General features: G+C 43.1%; 1 protein-coding gene across 1 annotated transcript in view; it reads left to right on the top strand.

The window, feature by feature from the left end:
* Positions 1 to 8,178, top strand: part of REXO2 (RNA exonuclease 2) — a 13,441-nt gene extending 5,263 nt beyond the window's left edge. Inside the window, exons 2-7 of the mRNA XM_019511823.1 lie at positions 191 to 274; positions 1,518 to 1,595; positions 4,537 to 4,648; positions 5,414 to 5,522; positions 5,895 to 5,948; positions 7,757 to 8,178. Coding sequence (XP_019367368.1) covers positions 191 to 274; positions 1,518 to 1,595; positions 4,537 to 4,648; positions 5,414 to 5,522; positions 5,895 to 5,948; positions 7,757 to 7,886 — 567 coding nt within the window. The 3' untranslated portion in view covers positions 7,887 to 8,178. The remainder of the gene's footprint in view (positions 1 to 190; positions 275 to 1,517; positions 1,596 to 4,536; positions 4,649 to 5,413; positions 5,523 to 5,894; positions 5,949 to 7,756) is intronic.
* The last annotated feature ends 4,297 nt before the right edge of the window (positions 8,179 to 12,475 follow it).

The raw sequence follows: 12,475 nt of genomic DNA, 5'->3' as shown, positions 1-12,475 counted from the left end.
AGGCACCGCCATTGCCTTCCTGCGGGCAGGGCCCCGTCCACACTCGCGGGGGCGTGACGCCGGGCCCCGTCCACACTTGCAGCAGTGTGATGCCAGGCCCCGTCCACAGTCACAACAGCGCGACGCTGTGCCAGGGGTGAACGGCGGCCGTCCTCTGCCCCGCTGGACTCCCCGTTGCCTTATGTTGCAGATGACGGGTCTGGACATCGAGAAGGACAGCATCATAGAGATGGCGTGTCTTATCACCGACTCCGACCTGAACGTCTTGGCTGAGGTAGGGACCCGCTTGGCACCTCCCGGACCTGTGTCACATGTGTCGCCTTGATCTGGGCCGGGCGTTTCCGCTCTCATCGCCGCTGGACCCAGACGGGCCCCGTGGAGCGGCAAAGCCCGGCAGGCAGCCGTTTATGGCGCACGTTTTTGGGTCCCAGTGTGCGTTCGTGCTGCGGTGGCTGTCTTTAAATGGCCTCATTCACCCTTGGCCTAAAACGGGAAGGTGACTCAAAGCCATGCAGAAGGGAGATGCACCGAATCTTAGGAATCATAGAAATTAATACAAACACTTTTTTTTTTTCTCTTTAATTGCTGCAGAACACCAAGTTTATGTCAATGTTTTATTTTTTCTACAGGAAAAAAAATGTTTTCAAACAACTGAAGTCTGGAAACATTTGAATACTGCATCATGAGTTTTTTTTTCCTTTTCCCTCCAGCCACGTAGATAAAAGGAAGCCTTTCCAATTCTGTAGAAAGCTGTAAAAAAAAAAGAGCTATGTATATGTATATATATAGTAGCTGTAGCACTGGGGCCCTTCATACTCTTTTCAATACTGTAATTGTTGCCAGCTGCTGCTTCAAATTTTTATTTAAGGGTGATTGTAACCAGGAAGATGACCGTGACATACGTCATGACCACATCCACACGGAGACGTGCTATCCTGTTGCACAGGAGAAGTAGCTTTTATATGGTGATGACAGGAACAAGGTTTTCTGGCAGCTAAGCCTTGCAGAATAGGTGCGATGTTGGGAGTGAAACTGGGGTTGCTCTCGGCTCGTATCACGACTTGTTAAATAAGGTTCAGATGGAGAACCTAGTGAGATAATGCTTGGACAGACAAGGATGTGATGCGACTTCCACGTTTCAGGCTGAATTATTATTCAGCGTTGAAGAACCGCCATCAACCCCAGTGATTTTCATATGTAAAACAGGGCGATGTCATGTCAGAAGGCCTTTTGGGAGTAAAAGCGGTCAGGTCGCTTGGAAGAGTATTTCAACTAAAATCTGTAGTTCTAGCACTGGAAGTGTAATCCTAGTGAGACTCATTTCATGCCACATGAGACTGCTGAACAAAGCCACCTGGGGGCAAGAGTGGAGCAACCTGAGGGTAGTTGTCTTGTAATTTTCTTTTTAAAGCTAGAGTCATCTGTGCGAGACACAGATTCTTGCTGTCTGATGTAAAACTAGAATAATTCTGCTGCTTAGGCTTTGATTGCACCGCTTGTTTTTCTGTCATCAACAGGGCCCCAATCTGATTATAAATCAGCCAGACGAGCTGTTGGATGGCATGTCCGAGTGGTGTAAAGAGCATCACGGGAAGGTAATGGTTCTGGAGAAATAGCACCAGAATCTCTGCTTCCTTGTAACCATGTAACCACCTTTATAGTCTTAATCTCAGGATTGTTTGAGCATTTCAGAAAGGGTGCCTACATGCGGAAGAGCTTAAAGTGTAAATGGACAAAGCAGACAAAGGATGGGGGGAAAGGAAGTATCATTTCCATTTGACAGGCTGGGAAGGGAGGTACAAATAGACTGCATAGTTTCCCCAAGGTCTCGCATGAAGACCACAGCAGAGCTTGGAGTTGAATCCAGAAGTCCAGCATCACAGTTTACCTTGTTAACTGCAGGCCCGCCCTGAAATGCGTTAATTGCCAGCAACTTTGTTCAGCAGTAACCTGAAATAGGGCCGTTCAGTATTGTCTGGCCTGGAGACCTACCACAAAGGCAGATGGATGGAGAATGGGCTAGATGTTCCTCAGCTGCTGCTGGTTGGGAAATCTCAGGCAATAAAATGAAGCGGATGTGGGCCTCACCACTTCTGTTCAGCCTGAAACAAACTGACTGACATCTGGTCTGGTTCTCAGTGCTGAGGCTAATGCTAAGGGCTGGATCTATGCAAAAAATTTGCCACCATAAAGCTAATTCCCACGCCATTTGATGTTTAGGTGGCTGGGCCCTGGCAGGGAATCTAAGGCCCTGAATTAGATGCCTGAACCTTATGCCGTGCACAGCAAGAGTTAAGCTTCATAATGCAATTCAGAGCAGTCAGTACGCTGAGCAAAGAGATTCTGGAGGTAACCAGTACGAAGTATTCAAGAGAGAGCGGGGTGTCTCCCTTCGAGTCAGGATTCGCAGCCCTGACTCCCTTGGTGCTAGGTGCCTGAGTTGCAGAGAAGTTGCTGCCGTGTAAAACAGGGTTAAAGGGAGAGGGAGTGGTGCTGTTCAGCTTGCGGGCAACTCTCTGCTGGATAAAGCACTCAACCAAGCCATGCGAGATGCCAGGGGCTGGCCGAATGCACATCTCTGCACTTTGCTGAGAGTGCCCTAACCACATGCAGCTGTGGTAGGGGCCATCCTGAACCCCTGCCTTGATGAAGCTGTTTCATATTTAATAAAAGATTTCAAGGTAGAGATCAAGGTTGCCTCTGAAAATGAGACCTGGGTTCTAGTTGCTCTCAAAGGACTTCTTACGTGGTTTCGATTGCTTACGTAACTGTTCAGTCTGGACCATAACATCCCAGGTTGCCCTCGTGTTAGGTACGAGTCGGTCACTTGGCTAGAGAGCCTTACACTCAATTCTTGCCCCTTCATCCACTCCTTATAACCACCGCTGTGATTGCACGGAGCCTGGTCCTGTAAGGGCGGTAGGTATGTGCTGAGCATACACATGGGATCAGGCCAACAGAGCAGGGAGGCGGGGAAATGCCTAGCCAGAGGGTTGGGGATGAGAAAAGCACTGAGCAGCTCAAGTTTGACCCAACCAAGGCAATTCCGGACATGGGCAGAAGCAAAACCCACGTAGTGAACTTTACTGTAAAAACGTAGTCAGTAATGAGGTTAAATTGGGGTTTTGAGGACTGTATACTTGGACCGAGGGGCCTGAGTTCTTTTGTGGATCTAGCCCTAATCGACTGAGGAAAACAGCATTGTGCCAATTTACGAGAAGCTGATATTTGGCTGGTTATTTTTCCCCATCCCCAAAGGCTGGAAACCTAATTTATTTTTCATTGAAAGCTTAAATTTTGCAGAAATAGATTATTTTAGCGCTCTCACTCACCAGGGAAAGCTTCTTCCTTGCCAATGGCAAGAAAGTGAATGGATTTTCCAAGCCCTGATCATGAATTTAAATTCAAGGTAGTTTTCGATTAAGCGATGAAGTTATAAAACACCCATAAATCCCTCTTGGGCATCTTTCTTTCTGTGGGAGAGATTAGTGGGAACTTGGGAAACAAAAAGGAAATCATAAAGTAGATCCTTTTTGAGTTTAGAATCCAAACACAGCTCTGCTTCTCAGGTGAATTGGAGATGGAAACACAAGTCATCTCTGTTTGTGAAGAGCTACTTATTTTAATTGGCTAAAGAAAGATAAAATTACAGCACAGAGGAAAATACAAGCACACAATGAAATTTTTAAGCACCACTTGGGTCTACCAAGTAGTCTTTTGTAGCACAGCATGGAAATATGCAGCACAGCCAGATGGAAATAAATCTTTGGGGACCTCTTAAAGCAGATCTGAAAAGATGGATGTCATAGATTACCTCTTCTGTGTTTATTTGCAGTTTGGTAACTTAGAAATATCAGTTTATATTTTTCAAGGTTGGATTAAAAAACAGCAACAAAAATCATCCCTGAGAGCAGTCTGCAGACACCTAGCCGTGCGTTGTGAAATCCTGAAAGCAGGAGTTATTGCCGAAATGCTTACAGACCATTAACTGCACTGATACAATCCAATAAATAATCCATTTTGTAAACTAGCAAGTGCCTCTTGTTAAATAGATACAATGCTATTTAAACGTTCTGCTGGAATACATACATTTTATGTACATAAAGCTCTGTACAAAGGCCAAGTAACTGGGGGCTACTCGACCCCCCCACCCCCCATAAAATAGCAGGTGGAAAAATATCACAGAGGTTTATCTGCTGCGGTCCATGCTGGATGCATCTGTAGCAATAACGTACAGTGCCATACGGTGCCATACACTATAAGCAGTCATCCCACGGAAGTCAGTGGGATTGCAGAGTAGGATACTATTCAGCATTGAAATCTATCCTTAGTCAGTACTGAAATAGATAACAAAATGTTGAGATCTCCCAGAGGGTGCAATACAGGAGCTGAGTTGTATTTTTTTTCTTAATGCTGTAGGCTGTATTGACATATAAATAACATTGGGTTGGTAGATAGTTTGCTGTATAGACTTGTTACAAGTATTTTTTAGTAGTGGTAAATATTTGATTTCTGTTGGATGGCTCTTTCTTGCAGTCGGGCCTTACTAAGGCTGTGAAGGAAAGTACAATTTCACTGCAGCAGGCAGAGTATGAATTTCTGTCCTTTGTACGACAGCAAACACCCCCTGGCCTCTGTCCTCTTGCAGGTAAAATATGTACTTATTTTTAATACTAATAACATCATCCCTCCTGCAGCTCCCAGCTGGGGTTCAGAAGGCCTGTTAACCTACATGGCAGGGGTGCTTTAGCCTCCTCCTTCCTGCAGGCAAATTGAGTTTCATTTACTAAGAGAGAGTTCAGCACTGGGTGTCAAACCATCCATAAATTGCCTAAAGCAAGTACTGCATAGAAATTATGCAGGAATCTTAAATTTCTGTTAGCATTAATGCTTCATTATATGGTTATGTTAGTACTGGCATGACTTACTGTTGATAGCAATTGGTGAATGCAGAATATAAACAGTATCCTGGCATAGGCACCTTCCCCACCCCGTCACTGATATGAATCAACCCAACGGCCAAAAGCTATGTTCTAAATGTCCTGTTACTCAGACACGTAGGGGTCAAAGTCATATGATCTGAGTGAAATATGTTAATAGGAAGGCTTTTTTGCCCTTTGGTGAAAAATCTGGAGTTTGTATAACGTTTGGCGCTTTTATTGAGCCATCTATTTACAGCTACTGTGTCATGCAGAGAAAGTAATTGAACAATCTAATGTGGAGTGATTATACATTTGAAACTCACACAACTGCTCCCTAATAAGCAAATCTGACAAAAACCTTTAAAATCATATTTACTAGAACACGAGACTTAGAAACCTTCCCCAGCTTGCCTAGCCTGTTTCTAGTTCAGATGTCATTTAATGTAGCTTTGTAGTGTCTTGAAAAAAATACCTGTTTTATGTCTTTCTAGGAAACTCTGTTCATGCAGATAAGAAATTCCTTGACAAATACATGCCTCAATTCATGAGGCATCTTCATTATAGGATTATTGATGTGAGCACCGTCAAGGAACTTTGCAGGTAAATACTACACTAAGTTAAATGGGTGTAAGGAGATCTGAGGAGATCTGTAAAGTGGGATTAATTTAGTCTTCTAAAACAAAGGAAGAGGGTTATTTAGGAAGAAGACTGGACGCTGATTTAGCTTGTTTGCATACTCCGCTCTCACCACACGCAAAGTACTGCAGTCTGTTTCATGAATTGCATGTAAAGGAGGGGAGGCATTTCGTTTTTGCAGATTATGTTATTTTGATGCTTGCTTGAAGTTGTGACTTTTCTGCATACCAATCCAACCCAAATTATTGCATCCATTTTTAGCAAACCCAGTGAGGCATCCGGGTATATATTTAAAATTTGATTTATAGCCTTAAAATCAATTTCTTCCATATACAGACGCTGGTACCCAGAGGACTATGAATTTGCACCAAAGAAGGCAGCTTCTCACAGGTGAGGCTTCACTTTTGCCTTTATTACAGAACATAAGTCCTGCTTAAAAAGGATGATGCACTTTCATCTCAAAGTGTCGAAAGCCAAACCATTTTATTATCCATCAGTGACTCTCTCGCGTTCCTGCTAAAGCCAACCCAGATGCAGCGTCTCTCAGCACTTTGGTCTCGTAGTGATAATTAGTCAAAGCCAGCTTAGCAATGCTCTGTCCATCTCTGTTGGAGCAGATGTGTTGCTAGAGGGCCAGTGGTAGAGGGAATTGGGTCTTTGCTTGACTCTACTGAAGCCAATGGCTGTGGACTTAAATGAGGAACAGGATTAGTCCCCTTGCGTTTCTGTGTAGAGTGCTTAGCACTGAGGCTTCAGACCCGACGGGCTCTGTGTGCTACTGGAAGAGAGCACAGTTGTAATTGAGAGCCATTGTAGTTTAGCACAGAAAGGAGCACTACTGTTCTAAAATCACCTCTGGGACCCTAACCGACTGGCAGGGGCACTCATGTTCATTCCTGTTCCAGGGTAACAACATTCCTTCACGTGAGGGTGGTGAGAAGGTGTTGCTACTTGCAAAGGGAAGCAAAAAAATAGAAGTAATCCTTACCCCTTCTCTTAGCTGCACGACACACTACCTGGGTAAGATGAAAAGGCCAAGGGAGCAGTCTGCATCATAGCCTGGAGCCTCACACGTCACAGAAGACAGGTTTACCTCTCACGGCTGATGTTAGAAGCTTTTGTGTATTCAAGTATAACGATGGGGAGGAAGGCTAGGTGACGTCTGGCTATTGCTGAGGTTTACTGAATGAGGACTGGCCTGGTTTGGTGCACTTTTGGGAAGCATTTGTTGAAACAAAACCTTCAGATCAAGGAATGATTAGCTGATGGAGTCCTGAATTCAGGAAGTGCAGTACTGAACTATGGTTTTTGACATTTTTGGTGGTAGAAATCTACATCCTGGTTTGATTTTTTTTTTTTTTTTTCCCCTTCATCTTCAGTGCATACTGTTTTTGACATCTGTCCTTTTAAAAAAAAATTACTTGTATTGCAATAACCCAGGGGCACTAGCTGAAGTCAGGGTCTGTTTACACTGTTCATGTAGTTAGTTTATGCATAAATGCATAGTTACTGTGGCTGTCCTGAGGACCTCTCATAACATGGGAAGAGAAACAAAGCACAGTGAGATGAAATGACTTGGCCAAGGGCATACTTAGCAGATAATTTGCTAAATCATAGAAAATGAGGGTTGGAAGGGACCTCAGGAGGTCCCATCTAGTCCAACCCCCTGCTCCAAACAGGACCAGTCCCAGTATATCCCAGACAGGACTTTGTCTGCCTGGGTCTTAAAAACCTCTAGGGATGGGAGATTCGACCACCTCTCTGGGTAGCCTGTCCTGGTAGTTTATCACCCTCCTAGTTTTTCATAATATCTAACTTTGCTTGCTGCAATTTGAATCAGGAACTGGACCAGTTTTTCATCCAGTGTTTTGTGTCTCAGGATAACACTGATGGTTGTTTTACTTCTCAAAGCTCTGGAACCTGTTGGCTTGAAAACACTTGTGTCTCACTTGGTGGCACTGGCTAATAAGTCATATGTTACTTCCTTGCACACCAGCCCTGCTGAACCTTTATTGCTTCCTGCGATCCGCATCTAGTGAAGACTGGTTTATTACTGATAGATTTGTGCTCCATATATTTCAGAGTTTTATTTCTTACAGTCTGGAATTTGAGAAATGCATTAGAAGCCAGATTTAGCCCCGTGTGTGTGTGTGTGTGTGTGCGCATGCATTTTGAAACCCTGTTTAATTTTCTTCCAGAGCCCTTGATGACATCAGGGAAAGCATCAAAGAACTTCAGTTCTACAGAGATAGCATTTTCAAGAGGAAAACTGATGAAAAGAAAAGAAAACTAATAGAAAATGGAGAAAGCGATAAAGCTGCAAGCTGATTTCTCATCTTGCAATGCCATCCCATAGATGCATCTCCTAGTGCTTTTCTGTTCGCCATTCTTCTGGGAAACAGCTTTTTTCAGTTACCTTGTTTCTTAACAGTTGTCAAAACGGACGGAAGTCTGAACTGCTGCTGCTTTTCTGTTTGAGCTGTGAATCTGTACATTTAAGTCTCAGCAGCTCCTTTGTTTGTATGTACCAGGTAAATTCTGCTGTTTGATACTTCTCTTTATCTGGTTTTAGACGCACTCTTTTGTTACCAAATAAAACCAGTTCTGTTGAAAGAAGAAATTGTCAAGCTTTCTCTTTTCTTTAACAGCAGCATTAGCCAGAAACTTCTCAGCATAATGGTCTTCTTCACAAAAGTGAACCAGCCTTCCTTTGTTTGTAAAATAAAATGCTCTAAGTAATGGATTGCAGTCTACCGCAGTCATATTGGTGCAAGTGTAAAAAATCCCTTCACACAACACACTTTGCCATTTAAAGCTAGGCTGAGCTTGTACATCATTTGGTGTAGTCTAATAAGCAGTAGGACTGTGGAATTTATTACATTTGCTATCATGCATACTTCCCATGGTTTTGGTGTCAGAGGTACAGCCATCTTTTCTTTTGCCTGCTGTAATTCAAATAACAAAAGCCTTTCTTCGCTCTGTGGAGGTGGTTATTCTTCAAGACTACCATTGGGCTACATACAAAATCTGAGTTGTGATCATGGAGATGAAGTTTCAGTTGGGAAAAAAGGTATATTCTGAAAGTTAGGACTGAAGTATGTTTCGGGGACGACTGGGCCAACCTGTAATGCACAAAATAATATTTCAGGTTTTAATAGGCTACTCCTAAATTTTAGAAGCAGATAATGAGTTTTCCTGTGGCCCTTGAAGATATTGCTGTTTAGTTCATTGGTGTGAACACAAGTACAAGAGTACAGGATAATTTCTATAAACTGTGATCTGGGGGAAAAGGACTGATACTTTTTCACCAATAAGAAAATTCAGTTAGCAACAGATTCACAGATATTCAAATCTTATCGTTTAATTAGTATCGGGCATCACATCATCTGACTTGCCTTATGTATTAAACCAGATTAGATTAAAACAACATGATGAGTGGATTCCCAAATTGCACAGTGTACCGCGAGCTGTTTGTGGTGGATGATATGGTCACGTTCCGAGGAGTCAAATAATGTCAGTTTTTAGATGTAGCCAGAAAAAGTGACTGAATCACTCTTAGTCTATATGCCTCGTCCTGGTGTTTTCTGCTTTAATAGTTCCTTTTGTGCATCGGCTCCTACGGGAAAGGGATTCTGGGGCTTTGCAAACATCTAACACTCTCAAATGAATATATTGGAAGGAAAATATCTGTAGTGCTACACCAGAGCCATGATGATAACTGTGTCTTCATCTCTTGCTAATTGGTTTGTTTCCTGAGATGCATTCTTTTTTTTTGATTAGTGATGGGGTATCATTTTTCCCCCATTGAATTTGATTTTTTTTATCTATTAAAAGATCAAAGTATCAAAGATCAAAGTGATAGCAGAGGAAAGAAACCCCCAAACCCACTTTTGACTTATTAAAACAAACTAAATGACTGCAGCTTTCACTCCTTGTGTGCATTTAACAAGTTAAAACCTATATACTCTCCTAACCAAGTCCTATCTAACTGGTGATTTTGTTTCGCAAGGGTTGGTTGCAAGCTCTTTCATCTGTTCAGGTTTGAAGATGCTTACCTCATCCTCCCAAATTTGCCGCCTTCTCTGCTTGAATTACTGAGTGTGTTGCACTTATACCAAAGGGCTTGATGATTGTATTTTGAGGCTCTTGGATGCAGCTGGACCCAGCACCAATAAAAGGAGGTCATGCACACAAGCTGAGTAATATGCCCTGCCATGTCAATCCTTAAAATGCATAGGGTACTTCATTTTTAGCATGCGTTTCAGAGCCTGGTCTGGGTCACTCGAGTCCCAGAGAAGATGGTTGCCTGCTTTTGGAGTTTCCCCCTGAAAAGTCTCCATGCAACTCTGTTGCTCTGTAAATGGATGTTAAGTATATAGTAAAACAGGTCGCATTGAGTACATGTTTAAAAATAATTATTGAATGAAAATATTAACTGGCTAGACATATTGCTATTGAAGGAAATATAAATACAGGCTATGGATTACTAGAAAGCAGAAACCTATAAAACATAACTCTATCAAACAAAAAGAGCTACTGCAATATTTTTTCGTTCTGTTTCTAATAAAGCAGAGCTTGATATTGTCGAATGCGATGGGGAAAACATACTATTCAGCATCTTCATGAAAACGGTGATTCACTGATGCACTATTGAACTTCCTATGAAGCAAGTCAATTTTCTCTTCAAACAAGCATTAATTTGATTGGTAGTTTTGAAATTAGATGTTGCACAAAACAGGCTTCTACCCATTTTTTAAATTTATTTATTTTTTGTCTGCCAACACCACTGGGGGAAAGAGGATCTCATCCCAATCTTACATTTCTCATTTGATCGTGTCTTGCTAGCTGACAAAACAAGATGAGTGACTAATTTCTGCAAACTGTATCTAGGGCTCTTCCACTTGGGTTGAGAACAGGCACTAATGAGAGTGTTTTATTGGCAGTGCGTATTCCTCTGTATGCTTGTGCCTTAGAGGTGAAATGCAAGTTGTGTGTGTTCAGATTGGCCACCAGAGGGAACCTTGCAAACTTTGAATGCAATGCCACTACACGGACAAAAGGCGTTGTTTGGCATTTATACAGAGTTACAGCATTTGGCAAGGTATAGACTTACCCAGTTAGCACATGCAAAACGTATCCTGTGTACCAGATTTCGTTAGAGGCATTGGCCAAAGCTAGGAACAGGAAATCAAGACTCGTGGGCCCCTGAAATCCAGGGTTGAGCCCTTGAGAAGCAGTGAATTGACTGATGGGGGGTACAGGAATCACTATTGGCAGCGTCTTAAACTATACAGTAGTCGAAGCACTGCTTAGTTTGATCCACAGCTTCATTTGGTCAAATCCTTTGTTTCCAGAATAATGCCTCTTTCATCTTTCATTTGGTCAGTTTTTGCCAGGTGTTCAGCGTTAGATCAGTTAGTAGCTGTAGGCAGCTGCTTTTTGTTTAATAAGGAAAGCAAACCACAGAAGAGAGAAGCAGAAGTGCCCCAGGAAATCCCATGTTAAATGATGACTACAATTAAGCATTGTCATCAGCAGATGTGGCTAGCGGCACTGCTAGCCTTAGCGTGTGCTCTGCGGATCCGGCGGTATATCCCTGGGTCATCTTCGGAGAAGAAAAGCTGCCTGTAAAGACACGGTTGCAACTGAATACAGGAGGAAGTGCTCCATCATAATCAGGGATAAAGGTTGTAGTCGTGTTGGTTTGAGAAAACAAGCGTTCTGTGCTAGAGGTGGTAATCTTTTATTAGACCAACTAGACAGCTGCAAAAAGAGGTTTCTTTATTTGCAAGCTTTCAGGTGCACGTGCCCTTCCTCAGGCATAGGAGAATGCAAAGATTATACGCAAAGGCATTGGAGAATGCAAAGATTGTAAAATTTCTCCCAGGTAGAAATGAAAATTCATATTTCACAGGAGAGTTGGAGTATAGGGTAAGATCTCCTGGCTGGTACAGTTCATTTTTTTAATTTTCTGCAAATTAGGCTCAGATAAAAGTGGGAGCAGTCTATTTACCTCAAAGGTGTCTGATGGCAAGCAGGATGTTGAATTATGCGTCTTTCTTCTTACGACATTACATATTTCACAGGAGGATTGGTGATGAAAGGTTCTCCTGGGCCAGGAATTTCTCTTGGGTTGAGGTTGTTTTGCAGGTATGCAAATCTGGCTCGAAACAAAAGGCTGGGGCAGGGGAGTTAGCTTCCAGGTCTCAAGGTGTTGAATTTTGCTTCCTTCTGGTAAAATGATGAAGTTTTGATTTTCAAAACGGCTAATCATCATGCATTTATACCAACTTGTAGTGTGAGTGGCAGCAGAGACATCTGCAAGACCCGCCAAGCCAAACTGGACTCGAGGCTGTCACATAGCAAGTCGACTCCCGGTCTGGATCTGGGATGTGCTGTGCTGAGTCTCTCCGTGTGCCACCTTCTCCATTTTATGCTGAACAGATCTTTAGGCTCTTAGCAGTTAACAGCGTGGCAGAAGATCAGGCACGAGGCCAGGCTTTGCTGTCCTACCACATGGCTAGGGCAGGCCGTTTCCCCTGGCCGCACTCTGGACCGGTGATGTGCCCGCTCCACCGTCTGAACAGCTCGCTCTATTTACTGCGTTTCCGGCTCCATATTGGGAAGTATTGCTGTAAACTGAAGCCTCACGCATCACTACATGACAACGATTTGTTTAGAAGGTCACATCCTGGGGCCATTAAGGAGCTGCGTCCTTTTATTTCTGAATCCACTGAATAAAGGAAATTAAATGCTGACAATTGTGGACGGCCTGGAAAGCGTGCCGGCACTTGAACTTCTTGTCCAGGGCTTTGTCATTCAACTTGGCAGGGGAAACAACATGCAAAGACCTGGTGGTGTTAGCAGCATATTGCTAATTTTGTGAACTAGACACTGGAAATGAAGCTTCAGCACGT

The sequence above is a fragment of the Gavialis gangeticus genome, unplaced genomic scaffold (genome assembly GCF_001723915.1).
Source record: "Gavialis gangeticus isolate Ggan-Ray unplaced genomic scaffold, GavGan_comp1, whole genome shotgun sequence".
Classification (NCBI taxonomy): Eukaryota; Metazoa; Chordata; order Crocodylia; family Gavialidae; genus Gavialis; species Gavialis gangeticus.
The sequence above is the reverse complement of the archived record's forward strand: the minus strand, read 5'-3'. Positions and strand labels throughout refer to the sequence as shown.